Genomic DNA, 27,286 nt, shown 5'->3' with positions numbered 1-27,286 from the left:
CTGGGTAGAGGGGGCACTGGAGACTGGATAGAGGGGGCACTGGAAACTGGGTAGAGAGACACTGGAGACTGGGTAGAGTGGATAATGGAGACTGGATAGAGGGGGCACTGGGGACTGGGTAGTGGGGGCACTGGAGACTGGGTAGGGGGGGCACTGGAGACTGGGTAGTGGGGGCACTGGAGACTGGGTAGAGGGGGCAGTGGAGACTGGGTAGAGGGGGCACTGGAGACTGGGTAGAGGGGACACTGAAGACTGGGTAGAGGGGGCACTGGAGACTGGGTAGAGAGGTGCACACACACACAGACACACACATAACATACATACTCCCTTCTGTCCTTTGATGGTTGTGGTTTCACAAGATACTACGGTCATGTGGCAGAGTGTACTGCCAAGAATGATCTGATTACAACACACACGGCGACTGAAGAAAACATGTGAGTCTAAAAGGTATTTCATCAGGCTGTGTCTACAATCTTAGTCTATTATGACATATATCTGTTATATATATGTATTCATATGTGTATATGTATATTTTACATGTTACCTGTTATAACCCATATTGTTTTATTCATGGGGTCTCCTGTGTGTTCTATTTAAGCAATAAGCCCCAAAAGGCCGTGGTTTACGCTGATTTTAGAACAGGTAAGGGAAGTTGTTAGGCACGACGCGAAGCGGAGTCAGGTCTTTACCCTTGTACTCTTTTAAAAGAATATTCTGCAGCCAAGCTTCAACATTCTGTGTCATCAATTGGAAACATTGTTCATGTGTTCCAATGACATTTAGACATTTAGCTTTATGATTTTTTTTTTTTACTCACACACTAATCTCAAAAACAAAATAAATAAAAACTTAAAGTGTGGTAAGGGGAGAACCAGGACCCTCACACTCAAAGTACAGTAGAACATGTCGGTGGTTATGAAAGAAATGGAACACACTATCAATTTAACCTGGATAGAATAAGATACAACTGGAACCGGACCCAGAAAGAAAAGAATAGCTTTCTCCCAGCTTCCATCAAACTGCTGATCCCTTTAAGTAGAGGTAATAAACTATCTTCAGAGATAGAAAAACAATTTTTACAACACAATGTCCTAAAGATGACTTCCGTAGTAGAATCGTAATTTTTACTATCTGCCTGTGATAAACTATCTGTGTTGCGTAAATTTGTGTAACTGAAGTGACCTATCAGCAGGGAACCACGACTCTGAGGGACAAACTCAAATAAAAAATGTCATATCAAGATATCGAAAGTCATCTCTCACGCTCCCTTTCTCTCTGGGGCCTGTTTTTCAAGCGCTTGTTGACCGGGAGCCGAGTAGAATAACAAGTTTATGGTTACAAAGTCTACCCCTGTGTTCCAGAGTCCAGGGTTAACGGGACCTTGAGGAGTTAGCTCAGAGAGAAATCGATGGGGTTGAAAGAAATACAGTACGTGAAATCCAGTTGCGGAGTGACAGTGGCCTTGGTGGCGTGATTACGCAGCTCTGATGGGGCCACTTAACGATCTGAGGCCCCCGAGATGGGTCATATCGCCTGGGGGCAGGTCAGTCACTCCATGGCCCCACCGCCCTTTAGAAACCCAGTGACATAGGTATGTGTGTGTGTATGTGTGTGTGTGTGTGTGAGGGTGGTCACTCATGTACAGTTGCATATACATTTGTGTGTGCGTGTACACATTAAACTGACACTTTTATCACTGACGGTTTCATAATGCTGTATATATGATAGAAATGTATAGCATGATAAGTGACGTTAACATCAGTTTAGACACCCTACTGGATGGGCCAGGAAATCCTTTTAAAACTTTTCTTAAACTTGTATTTAAAAGGACATAAGTTTCTGCTCAAATATACAATTTTGTTTTGGCTTGAGGTTTATTATGAAGAGAACCAACAAATATAAAGCAAGATAAAAGTATTATTATCCAAATAAAAGACATGCCTTACAGTGCCATTTTGAAAACAAAGTTTGGAAACTGGTGGAGGACACAACTATGGTTGTGAGAGAAATATCAACAATATAGAGGACATTTGAAAGAATACAAATTAAAATAGGCCAATCCCTTAATTAATATAAAAATTAACTTTAGTCTTAATATGTTTCTGCTGTAACAGTTTTTATGTTGGTATCGTAAATATTCCAGTGACCGTATGACTTGCATCTCTCTACCATGATGGGGGTGCTGCCATAGAGTGATAGTTAAGGTATGTGCTGCGGGGCCAGTTTGGGACTGTGGAAGTACTGTACATTGTTGGCATTGTTAACATGCAAAGGCAGGGGCCAGATAGTAGGTGTTACGCTTTGTAACTGTTTTCCAAAAACTGTGTTGAGAAAGTAGAATTACTCAACTTTTCTTAGGTTTGAAAATGTACTGTAAAATTTGAAATCGTGACAGTAAACAATTACTCAATGGAACTCCAACGAAACATAATGACAAAGGAAGTCAAATGAGGATGTTATAATGCAAGACATCTTTTATTTAACAGACATTACCGAAAGTTTTTCATTCAGCCTCTCTTCTAAGTATTTCTTTGCTTCAGGGGCTCATAGTAAAGGTACCAGTTGAAGACGGTGTTTATTGGGATGGTTGTGGTTAGGACTAGTGTGGGAGGTCTCCATCACATGAATGAAACTGAGAGTTGAGGCCCCATGTTATACAGGATAATGTGTGTGTGAGTGTGTGAGGTGTGTGTGTGTGTAAGGTTTGTGTGTGTGTGAGAGTGTGTGGGTGTGTGAGAGGTGTGTGTGTGAGAGTGTGTGGGTGTGTGTGTGTAAGGTGTGTGTGTGGGTGTGTGTGTGTGTGTGTGAGTGAGGTGTGTGTGTGTGTGTGTGTGCACACGAGGAGGGGTTGCATTCCACCCCACTGGCAACAAGGTCAAACAGCGCATGTTTTTTTTGCTCATTCACTCATGTACCCTCTCTTTCCTCCCCCCCCCCTCTCTCTCTTGCTCTCTTTCACTCTTCCTGAGGTTGCTAGGGTTCAGAGCAGGGAACCCAAGCACCCCTCTGAACTTTACAAGTTGGCTCCTTCCCAGCATGCATTTTACCTCTGTTACAGCGTTCCTGACAGAGAACACTATGCATGCCCACACAGACACACACCAGTTCTCTCTCTCTCACACACACACACATCACTCATGCACACAGACACACACACACACACACACTGTCACAAACATACACGCACACACACATCCTCCACACACACATAAGCACAGACAACAGCACGTGTTAACTATAGCCTTGCTTTCCAAAATAACTGACGCCACTCTTAAACAGCGTGAGCCGTCTGTTTGATCTGATCAACAGAGCGACATGGGGGCGCTGGCTGTCCTCCCCCCTGCCCTCCTCCCTGTCCTCCCCCCTGCCCTCCTCCCTGTCCTCCCCCCTGCCCTCCTCCCTGTCCTCCCCCTCCCCTCCTCCCCGTCCTCCCCCCTGCCCTCCTCCCTGTCCTCCCCCCTGCCCTCCTCCCTGTCCTCCCCCCTGCCCTCCTCCCCGTCCTCCCCCCTGCCCTCCTCCGTGTCCTCCCCCCTGCCCTCCTCCCTGTCCTTCCCCCTGCCCTCCTCCCCGTCCTCCCCCCTGCCCTCCTCCTTGCCTTCCCCCCTGCCCTCCCCCGTCCCCTCCTCCCTGCCCTCTTCCCTGCCCATCTCTTTGCCCCATCAACACAACTTTGGCAGTACCCACTGCTGACATCAAACACAGTCAGATGTTGTAATTGGTGCTTTCACTGATGCAGGAGTGGGTGTGGAGCGGAGGGCGGGGGGGGGGGGGGGGCAGGGGGGTGGGGGGGGGGGACCACAGAGGAAGACAAAAACAAAAACAGGTAGATGATTAAAAAAAACAGATTAGGTTGTAAACAAGAACACACACACACCCTCACATGCATACACACACACTTCTGCCTGTGTGTGTAGATGTGTCTAAGATACAGCACTGTCTGAACACGCTTGTTTTGACAACGTTGCCTCCATCCCCCCCTCCCCACTGAGAATCTGGGCCAGCGCCGAGATGTTTACGGCCCTATTGAGCAACTTGGTCCCAGTGAAAGTTGAGATGCTTACTGTACTGTGAGGAATGTGGTGTTCCTGGGTGTGGCCCTGTTCGTGTCAGAGGCATCGCACATGCTCCTTTTACGTTTTCCAACGTATCCTTCCAGGGGAACCTCACATTGGTTGTGAATGAGGTCGCTGCTACCCACCCCACCCCACTCACCCCCACAGCGCCTTTGAGCCTCTTGAAAAACACAAAGCTATGGATTATTACTTTGAATGGGTTGTAAAACATTTGGACACATGTCAAACGGAAACTGAGTGGGACTTTACTGGTACTAGATTTTGTAGCAACGTCTTCAACTACTGTTGTGTGAGCGCGACGCAGTATCAAACACAGTGATGGTTTGAGATTGCCGCCTCTTAATCTCACACGTAAAGCAACACCAAATAACAAGGAAAGCATGAGCTGTTTACGTAGTGTGTGCGTGTGGGTGTTTGTGTTTTTGTGTGTATATGTTTCTGAGTGAGCACATGAGGTGTGTGTGGATGTCTGTGTGTTATTTTTTGTGCTTTTGTGTCTGTTGGTCTGCCTGTGTGTGTCTCTAAGTGTGTGTCTGTGAGTGTGTGTCTGTGAGTGTGTGTCTGTGAGTGGGTGTCTATTTTGACCGATTGAGAAGTAGTGTAACAATTTGTCGACAATTCATGACAAAAGAAAAAAGTGAGTCTTACCATCTCTCTCTCTCTCTTTGGCCTCTCTATAGTTTCTGTTTGTGGTCTCTCTCTCTCTTTGTGAGGTTAGGAGCCCCTGTTCCAAGAATGTGTACAAGAATTAGAAAGTGGGTGTTCTTGCCAACAATGCAAAGCAGTGAGTGTTCTTGACCAGATCTGCTTGGAACTGGCTCCAGAGCAAAGCAGGTGACAGTCATCCATCTCATTATGCTTCTGCAGGTGTCAGGCTGGTAATAATAGTCTGTTCTGGTTTGTGTTTGGGTCGTGCTGCCTCTCATCTAGAGAGCAGACTGAGGTGGATTAGAAGGTGACAGGAAGGCTGATGTCAGGCAGGGTGCCTGCTGTGGTCCGAGGGGGGTAGGAGTCAGGGGTCATCCAGAGGTCAGGCTAAGGCCAACATTGCTGTCAGCATTGCGACACAGAGGAAACTGCTCTTCAGGAATGATGTGTGTGTGTGTGTCAGTGAATATGTGTGTGTGCGTACGTGTGTGTGTTTTAGTTTCATTTTAGTTTAGTTTTAGTTTTAGACATTTTAGATATTGGAATCCAAAGAAGCTGACTTTGAGTGTTTTCCTTCTGAATAGTGTTTTGCAACATCACACCCAACTGCCCTGACTCAGGTGGAGCCAGGTGATGACCTTAGTGCCATGAGGAACCTCATGAACTCTGGACAATCTCCAGTTGTTTGACAAAGCAGGAGAACAAATTCTCTTAGATATGTGGCGCACCCCCTGTTCGTCCAACCCACTCTCTTTCTCTCTCACACAACAACTCGCACACACACTCTCTCGCACACACACACTCTCTCACACACACACACACAGCACTGGGAGGGGGGGCACGCTGACACTTGCTTTTCTATTTACCTAACAATGATAAGATAACGTGAGTGTGTGTCAGAGAGAGAGAGATGTGGGGTGCACTCCAGCAGAGTGTTCTCAATGACCTCACTGTGTGTGTGTGTGTGTGTGTGTGTGTGCGTGTGTGTGTGTGTGTGTGTGTGTGTGTGTGAGTTATGTTCTGAGGACCGCACACCACTGACTGTACATTTGATGGAGCACTTACAGGGCCTTGATTATTCCATATAACAGTTATCAAAATATGTCATGACAAGTGACAACAATTATGTTTGTTTGCTGGTTACCTTGTCCTATCGGTTGCTAAGACCTAACCCTATTAATTTGTTCATGCAAGAGTGTGTGTGTGTGTGTGGCATTTTACTTCACTCTGATTTACCTGTGTAAGTTTTCATCTTCCTCTGTGCCCCCCACCCCCCACCGCCCTCCGCCCTCAGAGCAAAGGAGCAGAGAGACCATGCAGAGCAAGCACAACAGCAGTTCCACAGGGAAGGTCACCAGGTTCGTCCACATCCCCTGCAGCACCAAGCTTGTCTCTCATCAACCCTCCCCCACCCCATTAGCCTCTATCCCACCTGTGCGATAGCTAGGCTAGCTCTAGTTATCAGATTTGAGCAGCAACGTTAGCTAGGCTAGCCAGCTAACAATTTTTAACAAATAATTTCTAAATCATTTATTCCCCATGGATAATGTAACGTCACATGTCTTTCTCAGTTTCTAACAAAAATCTGAAAACGGGAGAGATCTCCACGGGGGCGGCCTGTTATCTGTCGATGAACAAAAGCGAGAAGCCGCTGAATGTGAGTGCAGGGTTAATAAGAGAGCAATGCCTAAGGGTTAACATGACCTTAGCTGGTTATTAAAAATCAAATTTCTAAATTCACCGGAAGTTCTAGACCTGGCCTGGCAGTTACGCAGGTTACTTCTACATTTACATTACATTTCGTAATTTAGCAGACGCTCTTATCCAGAGCGACTTACAGTAAGTACAGGAACATTCCCCCCGAGGCAAGTAGGGTGAAGTGCCTTGCCCAAGGACACAGTTGGCTTGGCCGGGAATCAAACCGGCAACCTTCTGATTAATAGTCCGATTACCGAACCGCTCAGCCATCTGACCTCTCTCTACAATGTGTGCTTACTGTGCCGCTGATGGACCCTTCGTCTTCATTGTTCGCTCAAATACATTTTGGGGTGAAAGCGAACTGTCTGGCTCCTGTGGTGTTATCACGTGTGTGATAGGCGCAAATGAAGTGAACTGCCTGCTACGAGGAACCCCTTGAACTTTTCATGACATGGCCCTCCATTCGTTTTACCTTTTGCTTTACAGCTAGTATCCTGCAGGGGTTCTCTTCTTCCTGAGTTGTGCAACCCTACCTGGGTACTGTGTGTGTTGTGACACACAGTACATTGGGCCCCATCCTGTTTTGTTCTGCTCGACCAGTGATGCCGTGAGCAGTAAAGATGGGTTTGGAGATGACACAAACATGTGTGTGTGTGTTTTGCTGAGGGGGGCGGGGGGGGGGGGCAGCTGTTTCACATTCGAACTGTTTATTCTGCGATCCATTAATCACATTATTTGTTACGCTGCACTGTTTGTGTCTGTGCCTGCATGCTTTCCTTACCATCTACCTACTTAACTCACTGATGCCTGCCTGTCTAAGAATCTGTCTCTCTCTCTCTCTCTATCTCTCTATCTCTCTCTCTCTCTCTCTCTGTCTGGTCAGTTTTCTGTTTGCAAAAAACTGGAGCAACCCGGCTTTCCCTGCTCCAAATTGTCCAGAGATCTCAGGTGAGAGAGTTGAGGTTTTTGAGGCAAACTTGCAAAGAATGTTCAGATAATCTCTGGTAAGCACGTACGGACGAGGTCACAGAGGAACCAGAGATAGATGAATTTCCAATACCAGCTGACCTCTTCAAGCAGGAGTTGTAGCATCTGGAGCAGTTATCCTGACAACACATGACAGCCCTGATTACTCAGGATGTCTAAATATCAGGTCAGTGGGTTCGGAAGGGGAATGGGTACACAGGTATGCAGACAGGCAGGCTGGTAGATTGGCAGGAAGGTAGACAGGCAGTCAGCTGGACAGACAGACAAGCAGGTGGGAAGACAGACAGACAAGCAGGCAAGAAGCGAGGCCAGGAGAGAGTGTGAGGGATGATGGCAGGTAGTAAGGGAGGCCAGCAGAAACACATAAAGACAGTCAGTCTGTCAATCTATCTGCCTGTCCGTATCTGTATTTCTGTCTGACTGACTGACTGACTGACTGACTGACTGACTGACTGACTGGCTGGCTGGCTGGCTGCCTGGCTGCCTGCCCTGCTGGCCGGCTGGCTGACAGGCTGGTAGTCCTGGACTGATGGAGTTGGGGACAGAGACGTGAAGGAAGGGAGACAGTAATGTGCTGACCTTGTCTTCTCTTGTGGACCATGACTGACATGCCTAGTTACTCACTTTAGGACTGAGAAAGACGTAAAGACAACTTTGATCTCTATGGATTCACCCCAACTGTGACTGTGTATTTGGTGTGAGTGTACATACTCAACACATTCAAAAACATTTGGGATTTTCTTAAAAACGTCATGTCAGTATGGTTCTATGCAGCTGTGTTCAGTGATTTAAAATATACATGGTTAAGTTATGAGCTTTGTGGAACCACTGAAGGTTTCTTTGATAAATCCAATATTTGTGGCGTTGGATTGTGTGAGTATGCATCAGCTTAAGTGTATGCTCGGGTGTGCATGCCTACAACTCATGCAAATAATGATTATTGCCCCTTCTGTGGTGCCAGTGGATCTCTACAAACAGCCCTGCCGGTAAGGACTGGTGTTCCTACTGCCAACAGGAACACCGCAAGGTTGAAGTCCCAGTGAGAACAAAACTTTGTCAACAGCCAGCAGATGTTGTTTTCATCCTCCAGGGGAATGATAGCATTGTAGTCTGGGTGGGCACTCCCAATGATTGCAGTTGTTGCGAGGCAATGCCTTTCTTTTTACAGTGCCTGAACATGTAACCAATTGGAATAACCAGACATTGTGGTTGGGCATTGCTCAACACACTGGACCCTCTTTTTCACTTCATTGTCCACATTGTTGTGTTTAATGAAGTTTTGTTTCCTTGTTTGAGAACTTTATGATCAATGTAGAATATTGTAGAAATTATGATAATAAGCAATAATTACAGCACAATTTAATTTTTATTTTATTGCCACCATGGAAAGTGTGAGTGAAGAACTGACACAATAAAAACAAAAAAATAAACTGTAGTTTGATGCATCATACCATAATAAAAACGAAGAGATGTTTGACATGTTGGATAGAAGACAACTGATTAATCAAACATCGTCAAATGTTTTAATCACTCTAAACACACAAAGCACACGCAAATCTTCGACTCTGTACACTCCATTCCCCTTTCCTCCCCCTCCCCTCCACAAGGACGCAGAGATCGAAATGATCAAATATTTGTATGAAGTGCCGGAGTGAAGTCGTAGTATTAGCTTTGCCAGAGTATAGGTTCTTCCAATCCAGGCATGATGGTTCAAGTGAACCGCGTCACCTTCTCTCGGACCTGGCTGTTTATTTATAAAACAGAGAAGGGGGGGTGAGAAGGGGGCGCACTTCCTCATTCTATCTGGGGTCATGTAAGACTCACAACGTAGATACATGGAGCAATGGTGGGCTCGTGGGCCACACCGGGCAGGACCGGTCCCTGATTGGTTCTGTGGTGAGTTGGAATAAACGCTCAGGGTATATAAGTAAGAAAATGTGTATCGCTTCCAAGAAACAGAAGCCCAGGAAATATAAAGGAAACAATTAAGTTTTTCTTGACGCACAGAAATTGATCATCTCCAGAGATCCCAAAACATTTATAAAACTATTCTGATTCAAGAATGAGGGCACAAATTCAAAAAGTCCCGCAGATTGTCGAGTTACTGAAAAAGAAATCAGTGGGCTTGCAGCACTTCAAGCCTACATCTTCAGTGTGCGTCCTGGACTCGAAGGATGCTGCGGAGGTTGCGCCTTGTGGACACATCCGTGCCGCGGCGCCCAGCATTGATGCGCTTCCCGGACCAACCAGATGGCCTCTGGTTGGCAGCCTGATTGAACTTCTCTTCAGAGGAGGCTTGACACGACAACACAACGCGCTGGTAAACACTGATGAGAACGTTTTGTAATTTTATAATAAATACATCGAAACAATTTTTTTCCACACAATTTACTACCATTACTGGAACTTTTTGATTCAATACGTTGTCTTTTCACTGTTTCAGGTTGATTACCACAAGAAATTCGGAAAAATATTCCGGATGAAACTGGGATCATTTGAGTCTGTCCACATAGGCGCTCCTTGCTTGCTAGAGGCGCTCTACAGAAAGGAAAGCAACTATCCACAGCGCTTAGAGATCAAGCCGTGGAAGGCTTACAGAGACATGAGAGACGAGGCGTATGGACTCCTCATTCTGTAAGACTCACATTCTTTCCTAACGATCTTTCTTTTACATTTGATACTTACAAGATAAGGAAGCATTTTGTGTTTTGATTATTTCTATGTAGCCTAATGCTTGGGCTGTTTTCAGGGAGGGCGAAGATTGGCAGAGGGTGAGGAGCGTCTTTCAACAGAAACTGATGAAACCCACTGAGATCATGAAACTTGATGGGAAGATAAACGAGGTTAGTTCGTTAGTTTATCGTTTGTCAAAAATACATTTGATCCTTGATGAGCCTTAATCAAAAACGTGTGAAATTGCTTTAAAAATATATATTATTTTTATTTACAGGTCATGGTAGATTTCGTTAAAAGAATTGGGAAGGAGAACGTCGGTGGAAAAATTTACGATTTGTATTTCGAACTGAATAAATGGTCATTTGAAAGTAAGTTAAATGACCAGTTTAACATTTTCCCAAAAATGCTTGTAATGAAAAACGCAGGAAATACGCAGTTCAATAGATTTAACTGAACTGAATGAACTTTTCTAAGACGTCCTGCTTTATCGTTACAGCAATTTGCTTTGTTCTCTACGACAAACGATTTGGACTTCTGAATGAGAAAATCGATGAAGAGGCAATAAACTTCATCACTTCCGTAAAAACAGTAAGTAGACAAAGCTATATAATTAATTGCTGCAAGCAATCTAAACTATCACTTTACGACGACCTATTTAGCATACTGTATTCACTGTCGGTACTGGTGGACCCTTCATATCACTTGATAAACTGATTATCTCGTCAACGGGAAGCACATTGCACGAGTTTCTCCAAGCCTGTACTACAGTGGTTCACTGAGTTCACTAGAACAGGCTATAATCACTACACGTACTGACACAGCGGTAGGGCCTGCGCTATCGGACATGTGAGTGAAAAACAGACGAACCAACAGGACCTTTACAAAGGTCTTACAGAATAACCTCTATGCGTTATTTACATTGTATAGTTACAATCTCCCATGAAAATGCCGGGAGATGTTGGAGAATTTTTGGGATTGCATGATTGATTGATGTTGTTGTGTTTTTATGACACTGATCATGTATCTTTCTCTTTTTTTCTTTTTTTTCTCCGTAGATGATGAATTCATTTGGCATGATGATGGTCACACCAGTGGAGCTGCACAGGAAGCTGAACACCAAGACCTGGCAAGACCACACAGCCGCCTGGGATCGCATCTTCAGCACAGGTACTCCCACAGCAGCCCCTCCCTCCTGAAACCCTCGTGCACGTCCTCAGTCCACCCCGACAGTGGTGTGACCCCCCCAGCCCCCAGCCCCACAACCATGTGTCCAATGAGCTTTCTCTGCCTTGTATTGTTTTTCCCTTGAATCCCACCCCCTTAAAAGTAACCCTCCCCTTTTCTTACACTTTCCCTCCAATTAAACCACTGAACTCCAGCCCCCCCATCCCCACCTCACATGTGCTCCGGTCTTCCAACATATGACGTGTGACCCACAAACCGATTTGCGTGTTTTCCAGTCAGGTGATTGTACAGAAGGAGGCATGGAGGCGGAGAGAGAGGAGTAGGGTGGGTGGGGCATTGGAGACAGGGTAGAGAGTACAGAGAGAAGAGGAGGAGGAGGAGGGTGTGGACTAGGGGTTCTGTAATTGAAAGCCGCTAGTAGTAAACTGGGTGACCTAAGGGGGAAAACATTGGCAAATATTTATAGTTGATGGAGGAGGGACAGAGGGAAGGAAGGAAGGAGGGAAGGAGGGAAGGAGGGATAGAGGGATAGAGGGATGGAGAAAGTAAGAGTACGAGGGGGGAGTGAACTGTTTGCCTAAGCCTTGCTACTGACAGTTTGTTGTGCTGCATTCTTCATTGTTGTTGTCATGCAAGCACCTGTTCTTACACACACACACACACACACACACACACACACACACACACACACACACACACACACACACACACACACACACACACACACTCATCTCATCTCATATAAAAAGTGGCTGCACATGGGTGCTGGTTAAAAGTGCCAGGGATTAAGCTGCTGGAGGTCTTTTGAAAGTAGCGATGGGCAAAGCCTGTGAGTGAGGTCATGACTGAAATAGTACACAGTGTGTTTGCATGGACAAACATGCTTGTTATCTGTCAGTTTTTAAGTGGATGTGGGGTGGATGAAAACGGTTTTGCTAAATTGATGGAAAAAAATTAAAAGGATAAATAAAGAGTCAAGTGAGACAAACATTTAAGAAACAAACCAATGTGATGAGATCTGAAATGAAGGATTCACATCCTGTAATCCTTTTTTGACGGCAGCATCCTTGAAAAATCTTTTTTCATTCTCAGCAAAAGTCTACATCGACAGGAAGCTAAACCAACACTCGGCTGGTACAGGTGATGACACCTTCCTGTCTGACATCTACCGCAACAGCCGTTTGTCCAAGAAGGAACTGTATGCTGCCATCACTGAGCTGCAGATCGGAGGGGTGGAGACGGTGAGTCTCTCTCACACACACACACACACACGCACATGTACAAGCACACTCAACCTAACCCTTTTGAAAGATGTGAGAGAAGCCCGTCATAAACATCTTCAGCGGTTTTTCACCTCTCCCCCAGTAGCTGCCTTTTAAGTTTCAAACCCTCAAGGAAATAAACAGACAGGTGTGAAAAGAGCAGGACTGAAATAAGGCAGGATGTGGGAGTACGTGCCTGTTTGGATGGAGCTGTGGCCTCTCTTGAGGAACACCAACACATTCCAGAGCTCCTTTTAGGACCCCTCTTTGGAATGCTGTTATAGTAGCTCCCTAAATGACGACCTCCCTCCCCTCCCCTCCCCTCCTCACCCCCCCTTCCCTCTTGCTCCCCCTCTCCCTCACTCTCTCTTACATTCCCCCTCTCTTCTGCTTCTTCCCATGCCTCCCCACCGCAATGTTTGGGGGGGTCAGAAGGTTGCCGGTTTGATTCCCGGTCATGCCAAATGATGTTGTTCCTCGGGCAAGGCACTTCACCCTACTTGCCTCAGGGGAATGTCCCTGTACTTACTGTAAGTCGCTCTGGATAATAGCGTCTGCTAAATGACAAAAATGTTAATATTTGTGTTCTATAGACTGCCAACAGCCTGCTGTGGGCTATTTTCAACCTGTCCCGTAACCATGGCGCCCAGGAGAGGCTCCTGCAGGAGATCCAACAGGTGATTCCTGCCAATGAGAATCCGTGTGCCGAGCACATCAAGAGCATGCCCTACCTCAAGGCCTGCCTCAAGGAGTCCATGAGGTACACATCTCCATGTGTTGATATATGACTGTTTCATTTATATAATATATGAGGCCTGTCCATTGGCTCCCTTTGGACAAAACTTGAATGTTTGGTTTGACAATAACACCATGAGTGCCAAACTAATTCAAATAAGTAAATGTTTGTCCTAACCTAGTCAGGAAAATTGCAGCACAACAACAATATTTGCATACATTTATGTAGTAGAATTTATGTTAACCATATTCTCATGCACATAGTGTTTCTAGAATAGGTGTAACATAATATGAGAGTTTGGTAAACCATATCCTACACACGGATAGGGATTGAAACCAAATATGGTTGCACCATGTAGAAATACACCTAAGTAGGCCAGTGATTAAGAAGCAAGTGCATGCATGAATAGCTAGCTCAAAAACAAGCTTCATGGGATAGGTATGTGGGTTCACAGAAACAGTATGGTGTCTCACGTTCAAACACCTCCCCACTGACCCCCTGTACACCACAACACTGTATCCCATGCAGTCACAAGTGTTTTTACATGTTACCTAATACTACAACCCAGGCAGAGAATGTCCTCAGCCTTTGACAGGGATTACAGTCCCTTTCAATTTGCCTTTTGAGAGAAGTTGAAGTATGTTTAACTAATGCTAAAGAGCTTTAGGGCCATGCAGACCCCGACCACACCAGATAAGGCATCATTCCCAAGCGCTGTTTTTGAAATTCTTGCAGGTTATCGCCGTCGGTCCCATTCACGAGTCGGACCCTGGACAAAGACACTGTGTTGGGGGATTACTCCATTCCCAAGGGGGTAAGTGGCTTAGCTCTCCTCACCCCCCTGGTCCATGCTTGCAGCTTACTGGTACGTTAATTTAGGTTTGATTGATGTTCGACTGAAGCTGTTTAAAGTATCACTGATCCACTGTAACCGACTCACATACTTATGGCCACAAAGTGGACTGCCGTACATTAGTCTCTCCAGCAGGGGGCGCATTTGTACACAAAATTGTTCCCAGGGCTCAGAATGGGAAAGACTTGAAAAGGAAAAAGGGGTATGATTCAGGAGGGCCCAGCTTGTAAGGCACTCTGAAAGTCTGGATACATCACCCATGATCAGTGTCTGATTCGAAGGAGCACCGTGGGATATTGAGCCACACCAACAGCCGTGGGATTGACTCACTTACAGACAATGTTGATTGTATCTATTGATTGATTGAATTGTTGATTCATTGGAAAACTGAATGACTGATTGAATGTTGCTCCTCAGACCGTCCTGATGATCAACAGTCACGCGCTGGGTTCTAACGAGGACTACTTCAGCGAGGGGACTCGGTTCAAGCCTGAGCGCTGGCTGAGGGAGACCAGTACCATAAATCCCTTCGCCCACGTTCCCTTTGGCATTGGGAAGAGGATGTGTATCGGGCGCAGGCTGGCAGAGCTCCAGCTGCAGCTGGCACTGTGCTGGGTAAGGACTGTCCTCGGGCTGCCCGAAACACTAGCACCACATGCAGCGTACCTTGGTGTATTTTCTTAGCATTATGTTTGGATTTGTATTCAACTCCATGTGATTCGGGTGAGGTCAGTGTGGTTCAGTTTGGGGGTCAGGTCACCTTAGATTTGTTTCAGTTCAGTCCATACGGCGAAAACAAAACGTTTGCAAGTTGTTTATGATCTAATGGTCGTCCCTCCCTCTCCCCCTCTCCCCCTCTCCCCCTCTCCCTCTCCCTCTCCCTCTCGCTCTCGCTCTCCCTCTCCCTCTCCCTCTCCCTCTCCCTCTCCCTCTCCCTCTCCCTCTCCCTCTCCCTCTCCCTCTCCCTCTCCCTCTCCCTCTCCATCAGCTGGTCAGGGATTATGACATTGTGGCCACAGATAATGAGCCAGTGGAAGCAATCCATTCTGGAACCCTGGTTCCAAACCGGGAACTCCCAGTGGCATTCAACAAGCGATAAGATCAGGTAAGATGGCTGTTCATCCCTCAAGGACTTCTGCTAGCACACTCACAGGCAACATGCTGCTAACACACTCACAGTAGAACAAGTTGAACAAAACTGCATTTTGTTTTGTATTTTTTGTTTTTTGAGGGGTTCAGTAAATCTGCCAAGTCACTTTGTGTTTTTGTTAAGGTACAGTAGGGTAACTTGAATTGTTTTCATTCAAATAAATAAAGACTCTTCTCTACAGGTTGGATGTTGGACCTGCAACCCTTCCACCCCCGCAGACCACCCTGTCCTCTTCAAAAGGCATTACCACTGTTACCATGGACCTTCAAGGCCATAAACTCCCATAAACTGCTGCTGTGTAAATAAGATTAACAATTTATAGTATATGTAAGACTACATATATTCATGTGATCATGTCAGATATACCTCAAACTAATACGCAACTATTTAAATCTAATAGTTAGTTGTTGATGTAGTAATAGTTGTGATGTACAAATGAAATGTATCGAGGCAACTGCCAAGGATCTTTAAAGAATGTTTTATGTTATAAACATGTGTTATACATTTGTGAAATTTTGACTTTATAATACGTTTCTTACTATGCTATTATAACTGTATAATATGTTCTCTTCTACGGTAAATTATCTATTATATTATATATTTCTTAAATTCTGTACATAAATGTAACATTGCATTACTGAGAATATTTTATTCACATGAAAAAATAAATATACATACTCCACTTTATGCTTATGGATTTACATTTTGACCACTTTGATGCTGAATTAAAGTTTTTAAGTCGTTTGACTTAATCTCTTTTTCTCTGTGGACATTTATGTGAACAATCCAATGTCATTATACTGTAATATGTATATGTGATATTGTATGTTGTGTTGTAGTTCATCTGAAATGTTGCAATTACAACCTATTCACCAAAAATATGAGATTGGCCCTTTAATAGGATTAACAAAGTCAATGCTATAAAATCAAACAGAATGCATGCATTTCTACAGCATTGTGTTTACTTATCATTACTTGTATGCATACAATGTACTGTAGGCCTGCAGAACTTCTATTTGGGCTAAGAGTCAGTTAAAATTACGTGGGGAAATACACATTGCACATAAACCACGTACTGAGCTCCAGATGATCTCATTTTGTCACAGTCAATATTTAGGGGGACCACTAATCCCTCATGGTAATCTGGCGTTTGCACAAAACTAGATTATCTAATTGAATCCATCATATAATAGAAAAGAAACGAGAGAAAAAAAGTGAGGAAATGATTGGGTGATTTATAACATTTTGGGGGAATGCCCTAAACTGAATGTCTTGATTTGTGGAGGCCTAATTCTGTGACTGCTGTGAGAATATTGCCTACAGGCGGGGGCGGGACAGGGGTCTGGTCAGAAACACTATGCGTCATTGCCTTCAGGAACATTCCTCAGTTGAATTGCCTGGGAAAGGTTGAACTTCCTCTTCCTTTATTCATAACATACATTTAGGAAGGTGTTCTAATTGTATAAATATGTTTATTAAATAGGGGTAAGATATATTTCACTTATTTTTTAAGTTACTTTAATGTATTTGAGATTATTTATAATGAAGAAATAGCGTGAATTTAAATTAAATAGGCCCACGTTAAAATCTAAAGATAACGCATGTAAAAAAATGTTTTACTGTGCCCCCACAATTGGACAAACGGTAAAGTTGAGATGTTATTGGCTAATAACGCGGCTTGTCAAAACCAGCTGCTTTGACTTTTATGCCTCATGGTGGAGCGGAGTAACGACTCACCCTACTGGTGAATTTCTGTAAAGTGCACAGTGGGAATTGATAAATAAGACTGGAAGTTCTCCAATACACTTCTGTGAGGTAATCTTTGTCCCTCCCTTGTTCTCCTAACTTCAGATGCACCTGTCGCGGTTGTAAGCCCCAGCTACAGCCTACAACCAGGAAACCTGTTTAATGGAATCATTGGCCATCATCCTTGTTTTGAATAAATTAGAACGTGTCATCGTCATCGTTCAAAGATATGATCTACATCTGAACCGTATATATAATGCACATCATTTCTAGGCTCAGTGAAACGCTCGGAGTCACCGGTATCAGATGCGTGCATCAACGCAGGCAGGAAGCCGCGCAGCAACGGTTTGATCTCTCATGTTCTGGTCACAAAGTTCCATCGAAACAAGAAGGCTACAACCTTTTGCACACATTTCGATAATTTTTTATTTCTAGAAAACTGACCGACAACGATGGCGTTTTCATATGGAGACTTGGATCCAAACTATGTGAAACCAACGGAGGGCCAAGATAACAGTGAAGAAGACCTGGACTTTTCCTATCTGTTCCATTACAACCGACCAGAATTTTCCACTGGGGGTGACAACGGTGAGATTTCTGGTATTTTACGCAAGAATACATGTGTTTGTCAATGTAACTGGTGTAGGAGTCGCTCTGGATAAGAGCGTCTGCTAAATGACTAAATGTCATACTAAAAACGATTGTGTACACAGTTAGTGTAGTAAGCCTAGACTGACATTGCCCAGTCAGTCGGGTGCTTATAGATTTCTCTTGATATTTCAGTGCCACACAGCCAAGACCATCCGAACTAGTACTACCAATAATGGAAACAAATTGCATGGTTTAATTGGTATCCCACAACACTTTCAGTTGTGGTTCTTTTATGTCACAAAATGAAACTGTTGTATTACCATAAACCAGAGATTGACACCCTGTACAGTAAATTGAATTACAATTACCTTTGGTAACATTCATGTATAAATTGTACTGTAACAGTGGTGTACATTCTGCATACAGTCTAAGTATTTGTGCTGTGCCCCATACCAGCAAGAGTTCCCCTCTGTGTCTCATACTGACTGTGTGATTACAGGGAATAGCCCCCATCCTGCTCTGCTGCCCCAGCTATGTGAAGACAGCTACCCTGACGACCCCAGCCAACAATCATACCTTCTCCCCGGGTCTGGAGCTGGGCTCGACCCCCTGGAGCTTCTAGCCAACGGACCAGGACTGGCCCCTACTCCCAGCCCCAGGATCGAGATCACTCCATCGTGGGAGCCTCTCCAGCCGCTGTCCCTGGACTGCAGCCCCGGCTCCACAGCCCTGATGGCCTACAGGGAGCAGCAGTGCCTGAGTCCTGCCAGCAGCAACTCCTCCACAGGCTGGCTGGCAGAGAGCAACTCACCCTGGACCTCACCTTGCGTCTCCCCCAGTGGAGGTGGAGGGGGAGTGGGGCAGCTGGCCCAGGACCTGTGCCCCGGGCTCCAGGGGATATCCACCTCTTCAGGCCACTCCTCCCCAGGCACGTCCCCCCGTAACAGCATCACAGAGGAAACCTTCCAGCTCCTGCAGAGCCAACGGACTTCCTCCGCCTCTCCAAACCCACACTCCCTCTCCCACCTCCGCTCACGCTCCGCCTCACCACAGGGGAAACGAACCTATGACCAGTACAGTGGAAGCCCCTGCCTGGGGACCCCAGTCTACCCGCGATCTCGGAGCCCCAGCCCCGGCCCACTGATCCCCCAGGGATCTCACCACCAACTCCAGCCCCAGGCTCCACTCCAGCTCCAGGCTCAGGCCTCACCCAACCTGGAGGAGCTTCTAAGTAGCCCCTACAGAGCAGTGTCGTCCAAGATGGTGCGGAACAGCAAGGAGAGCTATGTGTGGGGGGAGACCCAGACTCAGGGTATCCTGTTTGGCGAGAACCAGACACAGGACACTCCATATGGGGACACCGAGAACCAGAGTAGTCTGTATGCTGACACGAAGGTCTGGGTCTGTGAGCAGGAGAGGAGAGGCCGGCCTGAATCTGGGCCTGGTACTGGGCTTGGTGCTAGACTTGACACCCTCTATGTGCTCCCACCCATCTGGTCTTCCCCTCTGACCCACAATGGAGCCTTAAGGTACCACTGCACGATTGTAGAAAAGGAATCAGTCATGGGAGTAGTGATTAACGCAAAATCAGAACAATGTTCTTAATTCTTGAACACCTCTCCCACCATCTCTCCCATCATCTCGTCCCCTTTCCTGTCTCTTCCTCTCTTCTCTCCCTCCATAGTGTCCCCGCGTTGTCCTCGGTGCCCCCTCTGGATTGGCCTGTGCCCAGCCAGTCAGGGCAGTACCAGCTCCAGATCTTGCAGCAGCCCCGGCCTCACCACCGGGCCCACTACGAGACCGAGGGCAGCCGGGGGCCCGTGAAGGCACCTGGGGGAGGACACCCAGAGGTCCAGGTAGGCTCTCTCTCTCACACTTCTTTTTTCTATCAAGCTGTCTTTCTCTCCATTTCTCTGGGTCCCTCTCTCTCTCTCTCTCTCTCTCTCTCTCTCTCTCTCTCTCTCTCTCTCTCTGTCTCTCTGTCTCTCTCAATTTCTCTGGGTTGCTCTAATCTCTCTCTTCAGCCGGCAATCTAGTGTATGAATAACGCACCTTTTACCGCACCTATTCAGCGACTTTATGGAAGCCATGAAGATCTGTTCTGTTGCAGTTGTGTGGGTACAGAGGCTCAGGGCCCCTGGGTCTGCTGGTGTTCATCGGAACGGCCGACGAGAAGGTCATGAGACCCCACTCCTTCTACCAGGTCCACCGGATCACGGGCAAAACGGTCACCACCCCCAGCCTGGAGAGAACTGTCCAGGGCACCAAGGCTCTGGAGCTGCCTCTGGAGCCTAGCAACAACATGAGAGTAGTGTAAGGGGGAGGGAGGGGAACAACACGCGCGTGTATGCACAAACACACACACAAACACACACACAAATGCATATTTTCTCTATCTACTATCTTCTCTGCTATCACCATTTACTATGCATGACTTTACATATACAGTATATATTCATTACATTCAACCTACAAATAGGCCTGTGAATAGTGTAACCACTGCATATATATTACTCATAATGTAACTGTACTGCATATATTGAATACACAGTTATTACCTGCATTTGCAATGTACAGGATTGACTGTGCCGGAATCTTGAAGCTGAGGAACGCTGATATCGAGCTGAGGAATGGAGAGACGAACATCGGGCGTAAGAACACGCGGGTTCGCCTGGTGTACCGCGTCCACATCCCAGAGCCAACGGGTCAGGTGGTCTCCCTGCAGGTGGCCTCCCAGCCTATCGAGTGCTGTAAGTCTTCCTGTCTCACAGGCATGGGCTTATCTAGCCCTATTTTGGGGGGCTGGAGCCCCCCCAAAAGTTTCATTAGCCCCCCCAAATTCTTTTAATAAAAATTACAAAAAAATACTAGAGGACACGATTTAAAAGGATATTTTCAAACATTTCTTCTGGGGGAACGTGCCTCCAGATCCCCCTAGTTTTGCTGGGTCACAGGAAAAATAATAGGTTTTATGTAGGGGCTTAGCCCCCCCCAAAAGTGGGATCCTAGATTCGCCCCTGCTCACAGGCCAACCTCCCACTACCCTGACACACTCAAGTCAACCAAATAAACATACATAATTATGAATTCTTACGTAATAAGTACAGTCAAGTACTGTTTTTGATTCTCAAATGTGTGTTCTTTGTGAGAACTTTGTTCAATGACGCGAGTGTTCTGTTGTGGTGTGTTTCTACAGCCCAGAGATCGGCCCAGGAGTACCCCAGGGTGGAGAACCAGGATCTGGAGTGCTGTTCGGTTCTGGGTGGGCAGCAGATGATCCTGTTGGGTCAGAACTTCACCTCCGAGTCCAGGGTGGTGTTCACTGAAAAGACACATGGTGAGACAAACTGACGTCACAGAAAGTTACTTTTTTTTATCTTTAATTCCTTTGCTATTACTTTTATGTGACATAGCTTACTTTATTTACCTCACGGTGCTTCAATTTGCTACTAATTTTGCTGTTGTATACAATATAACAATATTATGTACTGATAATATTATGTTATTTTACGTTTTTCTTTTAGATTTTTCTTACATGAGCATTAGTTTACGGATACCCCTTCAGTCCTCAAAGTGTCTGTAGTCCCGTTACATAGATGGAGACAGATTCATATTCTAGAGTTGCTCTTGTGCATTAGTATTATGTCAAAGCGTAATCTTTACATCAGGGTTTTTCAATCTTGTTTGCATGGGTGACGTTGATGTTTATTCAGGACCTATGCTTTAGGGCTATAGAAGCAACATGCAAAACTGTCAAAGGTCTAAAAGGAGTTTCTTAGTCTCAGTCTCAATGTGTTTTCACACATTTTTACAAGAAACTGACAAATATCGTTTGATTACATATAGGATTTAACATAACCGCGTTGCATCATTAATTCCATCATCATTCGACTGTCATGGAAATATGACACCTCTTGCCTGCTGTGGCAGATGCACTCTGGGTAACACTGTGGGTGTGTGACAAGAGAAGACACAGGATGTGTACTTGCAGGATGAGTTGAACTGGTCTTGTTTTGAGTGTGGTTTACTGCAACAGGAAGTGGTAGCATACACCATCTCCAGGCTCAGGTGGAGACCTGTCAGGGAGCTGTCTGTTTATGATTGTGTGTGGTATTGTGAGCACTACTGTAGGGGAAAGTAGGCTGAGTCATAACTTGGATCGAAATTATTCGCAAAAAGTGAACTATAATTGATCTCTGAGTTTTGTTTGTTTTACATTTACATTTAGTCATTTAGCAGACACTCTTATCCAGAGCGACTTACAGTAAGTACAGGGACATTCCCCCCCGAGGCAAGTAGGGTGAAGTGCCTTGCCCAAGGACACAACGTCATGGTGTGGCCGGGAATCGAACTGGGGACCTTTAGATTACTAGCCTGACTCCCTCACCGCTCAGCCACCTGACTCCCCTGATTTACATTGATTTACACTGGGTTCGATAATTTGAATAATAACTATACTATACTATACTATCTTTAACTGAACAATAATCCCCATAATCAGATATTGACATATGTTATTTACATGATTGCATCAAAATCAACTGAAGTCATGTACTTGAAGCGAAACTTAGTGAAAGTGGATATGGAAGTCCCCTCGACCTGATATGGGACAGTATTTCTGCCACTCTTCCCACGTCAGCTATAGATGACTACTTGAAAAAAGCTTAGATGATTCAACTTCTTGTTACTTTAAGAAATCAAAGTAAAAAAAAAAAACTGACACTGTTGATTGTGGTTGCTGTCAGAAGTGCAGATCTGGGAAGCAGAGGCCAATGTGGACAGAGACAAGAGCCGCCCGGTGAGTCCAACTCTCTTATACCTGCTTGTTTCCACTCGCTGAGTTAAATCTAGTACAACATTTGTATTTGATCTACTTTGTGTCTGCATCAAATGTCCATAGTGTAAATGTGTTATGCTCTCAGGAACAAAGGCGCAATCTAGAGCCAAGAGTACACATCATCCACTTGTTCCTAGGTACACCCAATGAGAAGCTAATTTAGAAATGCCTTTCAAGTACATTAATCAAGCAAATGTTTCCATGTTCATGTCAACAATACAGGGTTTGAACAGGAACAGAGAAGTTTGTTTTGTACAAAAAAAACGAAACAAAAAACTGTTTGTACAACGGAAAGCATTTTCTGGAAACATGTTGTCCCATCTCTCTATCTCTCTCTCTCTCTCTCACACTCTGTCTCTCTCTTTCTTACTCACTCTCTCTCTCTCTCTCTCTCTCTCTCTCTTGTTTTCACTCTATCTCTCTCTGTCTCTCTCTCCGTCTCTGTATGTGTGTATACAGAACATCCTGTTTGTGGAGGTGCCTCCGTACAGAGACCTGAGCCTTCACCAAGCAGTCCAGGTTAACTTTTTTGTGATGAACGGTAGGCGCAAATGCAGTCTGTCCCAGCCCTTCACCTACGCTCCCCTGACAGGTCAGCACCACCTGACACACTCTCACCAGGACACTCACTCACGTGCAAACCTGGACACACAAACACAATCGCAACTGTAATAACTTACACTACAGCACTCTCCACTACGTCCATCCACAGCTGTGAAGAGAGAGCCCGTGGATGACTACCAGTACAGTCTGCTAGGCTGTGCTGTGTCCCAGGCCTCCAGACAGACTGTTACACCAGGTTACCACACCCAGAGTACCCACCTCATCCCCAGCCACCACTCCATGCCAGGCACGGCACCCTACCAGCAGCTGGGGGTAGTGCCCGACCACAGTGACAGCTTTTACCAGGCCCAGTACAAGCCCCCACCTGCCTACCACCCCACCAGCATCAACCGTGCTCACCAGCCTCCAGGATCAGGGGCCACGTTTACCGGTGGCGGCCCGGCCCAAACTCTCACCAGGCCCCAGCAGGGTCAGCCTTGCCAGGCTCCCCAGCCAGGGCCCCAGTCCCAGGTCCTGCACGCCAGTCAGCATGTTGGAATAGGTGCCCTGCCAGACCAGACCAGACCAGGTGACAGAGAATACCTGGCTCCAGTGTCGCCCTGCCCTGTTGGAGCTTCGCCAGGGGCCAGTGGTGGCCAGATGTATCGAGGGTATGTCCAGGTCCAGACAGTGCTGCCCTTGGGCAGGTCCCCACCATGCTACACCCAGGGTCTGGTCCACAGAGACCCAGAACCCAGAGCCAGATCTGGACAGGACCAAGGATGTCAGAGCTTGGCCCAGAGAGGCCCAGCGACCAGCTGCCTGTCTGGGCTGATCCCTGGGAAAATCACAGTCAAGCAGGAGAACTTGAACCAGAACTATTTGGATGACGGTGAGGACGTCACATAGACTGCAATTGTACACTCACTCATCATTCTCTCTCTCTCTTTTTCATCTCTACATCTCTCTGTCTGCATCTGTCTCTCACTTTCACCCTCTCTACATCTCTTTCTTTTACATGCACAACAGTTGGCATTGGTCACAAATTCACTACTGTCAAATGGATGCTCTCTCTGTCTCTCTTTAATCCCCCCTCCATCCCTTTCTTTCGCTCTCTCTCTCCCTTCCTCTCTCTCTCTCTCTCTCTCTCTCTCTCTCTCTCTCTCTCTCTCTCTCTCTCTCTCTCTCTCTCTCTAGTCCCACTATGTGTGTCATTTGGGTCTATGTTGATCTTTAAATAGCCTCTGACAGAACCAGCAGACTATTGAGTTCTATTAGTACGAGTCAATCAATATCAGACAGTGTTGCCAGTACTTATCAACACAAGCGTGGCGCTAAACTGAGTTTTGACTGGGTCAGCAAGTTAATCTTAAAGTTAGTCTGAGTAAAACAGAAGGGAAAATAAAGAATTATGTGATGTAGAAGGAGTCAAACCGTTTAGTTTAAGACATCCTTCAGGGGTGAAAAATAAAGCTTAGCACTCGTTTGCACTTTCACTAGCGGGGGAGTAAGTTTCCATCCATACATCACTGATCTAGCGTACATACAGGAAATGAAGGTAGATGCTTTCCAAATACAGTGAGTGTCTGTGATCCCACACAGACCCAGATTTTCAAAGCTACCGGTTATGTGTACATAGACTTTTGTTTTTTAGACCACTTGTTCGAAGGAATGTAGTGACACCTGGTGGAAAATCTGTGTTACTGAAATGTCTCAATAGAGCAAAGATGAGTGCTATGACAGTAAACGCTAATTATTATCAGTTATATTATATGGTGATTTATGAAAAGGCACCTGTAAGGTTTCCACTGAAAGTGTCAAAATAATGTGTAAAACATATGTACAGTTCATATAGTCTAAACCTGCCCCCCATAGATGTAAAACGACTCACATCCTGTTTTGTTTTGCAGTGAATGATATCATCAGCAGCAACCTGTAAATCAATGACAGGAGACCAGGTTTGAAGCTCCTCTGAGGTTAACCACCAATACCAGGCCAGACCAGGCAACTCCTGGCATGGTCCTACTGACCTTTCCACTGTTATTATACATGTTTGATAAGCCTGCTGTTTTATTGTAAATACATGCATAGTGTTACTACGGGATGATTAAAAATGTGCCTTAATTATTTACTGATTATCATTTTGTTTATTATGCAAACGTTCCACTTGTTTTTTATAATCTGTCAGAATTAAATGAAATGAACCCAATAGACTCCAAGTAAGAGGATGACTAATTTCGACAATCAAATATCGTAAAATGCGTGTGTATTATGGTTTTTGAAAGACTGTAGGGGGAGACATTTGCCCGGGATTCACATGGCCATCGGAAGCGGATGGAATTTCATTCACCTCACTTCCGACAGAACATCTTAGGTTCCTTTTGTCTATTTTTGCACTCTAAAAAGCCATAACGTACCGTTCTGATACATTCAATGCTTAATCCTACTTGTGTAGACCTACAAGGAGGGCGAATTAATCATAGCTCTGGTAAGATTTAATTGTTGCTCTCGTTGCTTTTAAAACATTGGGTCGCTCACTAACAGACGGTTACCACAACTATTTGTAACCATAGATGGGGCGTAGGTTTGGGTTGCACAGGAACGTAGTCGTTACAAATGCCAGAGACCATTGAAATATCCACACCAATAATCAGCGTTAGAGCAGGGGTAGGGTTAGTATATAGAATGGTAAAAAGGCTTGTCACCACCTAGGCTAAAACTGAACGTATGCCCGACATATTACAACATGATAAAAACATCGGTGTACCCACACTCAGTCAGTGAGTCTTATAAAGGTACTAGCCTACTACTTGTATTGAAAAACCTCTGAATAATATGTCTACGTGATTTCGACGCACAGTCTACAAAACGTTAGCTCCAAGGGCGGGATCATGTCAGCGGAGCTGGACCTGTCACCCCCGGAGGTTCCTGAGCCGACCCTGCTAGAAAGCCTGCTCCGCTATGGTCTGTTCCTGGGGGCTATCTTCCAACTCATATGCATCCTGGCCATCATCATACCATCTTCGAAGACACACGAACAGGTAGGGTAGGCTTGTAGACTGCAGATAACATGGAAGGGAGAACATTTTGTCTAGCGTGTTGTGGTCCAACAGGCTGCCTGCATGTTATCATAATGAAGGGGAATCGTGCAAGGACGGAATTGTTGTGGAAATACTACAAATGCTATGTTAAAAAAGAAACCTAATCTATCGGAATCAGATACCTTTGTTTTATGAATAAGTCCACAGGAAATATTAATGGGAAATTGAGACAAATACTTTAGACCTCTTTCTTTTATCAACCATGTATTGATTTAAAATGTGTTTTAGGAACATTGTAGGTAGTGTAAAGTGGGGTGTCCTGACTCCTGCCATGTTAGCTAGACTGCCCCCCCTGTTACTGGAGAGGTAGAAGACGTAGAGCGTTTGCTCCAACCCCAATTGTAACTAATAAAATGTATCAATCAGATTAATACATATTTGAATGAGGTTGTATCACAAGCTCTATTAAAAAGCTGGAAGGTAGCTCCCCCCTTAGCAGGGTTGAAAAAGCCTTGGGTTATAACAGCATGTCCAGCTCTGGTGGGGGTTTGTGAACAGCAGATAAGAGGAGTATTTCGCAATAGAAAGAGATGAGAATGACAAAGGGCCTGTGAAGAATGTGAAGAGTGCTGTTGTGGAGGATTACATGCGCTGGTTGTGTTTGTTCTTACAGGAGTCTGAGGCTGGAGATGGGAAACCTGCAGAGCCCAACAAGAAGGCTAAAGGACCTGCACCACAGATTCGCCAGAAACTAAAGAAAGAGAGCAAGAAGAAGCGATAGAGAGAGATTGTGTGTGAGTGTGTGAGTGAGTGAGTGAGTGAGTGAGTGAGTGAGTGTGAAAACATGAGAGAAAGAACATTATTGTTCATCATTATAATCACAGTAAATGTACCGTTACTGGGGTTTGAAAGAACAAACAACTACAAGTTCCATTAGAAAGAGGAGACATAACTTCAACTGTGGACATTGGACAGTTAACTGGTGCTCCAAACAAAGTCCTTATGGCAGAGACATTATACAACACATGCTTATCTAAACGTGTTTTTAGATGGTATTAAATGTGCATTTTACCTTGAATTATGGTTGTATTATATGTATACTCTAAATTCCTGTGTATGGTCATTAAACATTGGAAATCACAAATTTCCAATGGATTGGGTGGTTTTATGTTGATTGTAAACTTTGAGATGTTTTTGATTTCTTGTGAAATCCCTTATCAAAACGGCTATCCGTCTATAATTCTGTGGTATCAAACCGTC

The 27,286-nt window shown here is 45.3% G+C and overlaps 3 protein-coding genes across 5 annotated transcripts; all 3 read left to right on the top strand.

The window, feature by feature from the left end:
- Nucleotides 1–9,164: 9,164 nt before the first annotated feature.
- LOC124471712 (1,25-dihydroxyvitamin D(3) 24-hydroxylase, mitochondrial) lies at nt 9,165–15,950 on the top strand. Its single transcript, XM_047026298.1, has 12 exons — nt 9,165–9,726; nt 9,850–10,040; nt 10,156–10,249; nt 10,357–10,450; nt 10,579–10,670; nt 11,138–11,249; nt 12,360–12,508; nt 13,123–13,289; nt 14,001–14,079; nt 14,536–14,733; nt 15,107–15,223; nt 15,450–15,950. Exons 1-11 carry the CDS (start codon nt 9,469–9,471, stop codon nt 15,215–15,217), a joined length of 1,545 nt encoding a protein of 514 aa, XP_046882254.1. The 5' UTR covers nt 9,165–9,468; the 3' UTR covers nt 15,218–15,223; nt 15,450–15,950.
- An 877-nt stretch (nt 15,951–16,827) lies between these two features.
- Nucleotides 16,828–25,112, top strand: LOC124471710 (nuclear factor of activated T-cells, cytoplasmic 2). Of its 3 annotated transcripts, XM_047026293.1 has the most exons (11): nt 16,829–17,359; nt 17,450–17,602; nt 18,105–19,134; nt 19,290–19,461; nt 19,716–19,918; nt 20,183–20,355; nt 20,802–20,942; nt 22,351–22,403; nt 22,902–23,034; nt 23,155–23,877; nt 24,896–25,112. In XM_047026293.1, the coding sequence occupies exons 2-11, from the start codon at nt 17,467–17,469 to the stop codon at nt 24,922–24,924; spliced, it is 2,793 nt and encodes a 930-aa protein (XP_046882249.1). In that variant the 5' UTR covers nt 16,829–17,359; nt 17,450–17,466; the 3' UTR covers nt 24,925–25,112. The 3 variants fall into 3 exon arrangements, with proteins under 3 accessions (XP_046882250.1, XP_046882249.1, XP_046882248.1); XM_047026294.1 differs by having other exon boundaries at nt 16,828–17,602; nt 22,354–22,403; XM_047026292.1 differs by having other exon boundaries at nt 16,830–17,602.
- Nucleotides 25,113–25,302: 190 nt separating this feature from the next.
- manbal (mannosidase beta like) lies at nt 25,303–27,193 on the top strand. Its single transcript, XM_047026299.1, has 3 exons — nt 25,303–25,473; nt 25,846–26,026; nt 26,700–27,193. Exons 2-3 carry the CDS (start codon nt 25,877–25,879, stop codon nt 26,805–26,807), a joined length of 258 nt encoding a protein of 85 aa, XP_046882255.1. The 5' UTR covers nt 25,303–25,473; nt 25,846–25,876; the 3' UTR covers nt 26,808–27,193.
- Nucleotides 27,194–27,286: the final 93 nt, after the last annotated feature.

Source organism: Hypomesus transpacificus, chromosome 9, assembly GCF_021917145.1.
Source record: "Hypomesus transpacificus isolate Combined female chromosome 9, fHypTra1, whole genome shotgun sequence".
NCBI classification, from domain to species: domain Eukaryota; kingdom Metazoa; phylum Chordata; class Actinopteri; order Osmeriformes; family Osmeridae; genus Hypomesus; species Hypomesus transpacificus.
Note: the sequence above shows the minus strand (reverse complement) of the source record. Positions and strands in the feature narration are given on the sequence as shown.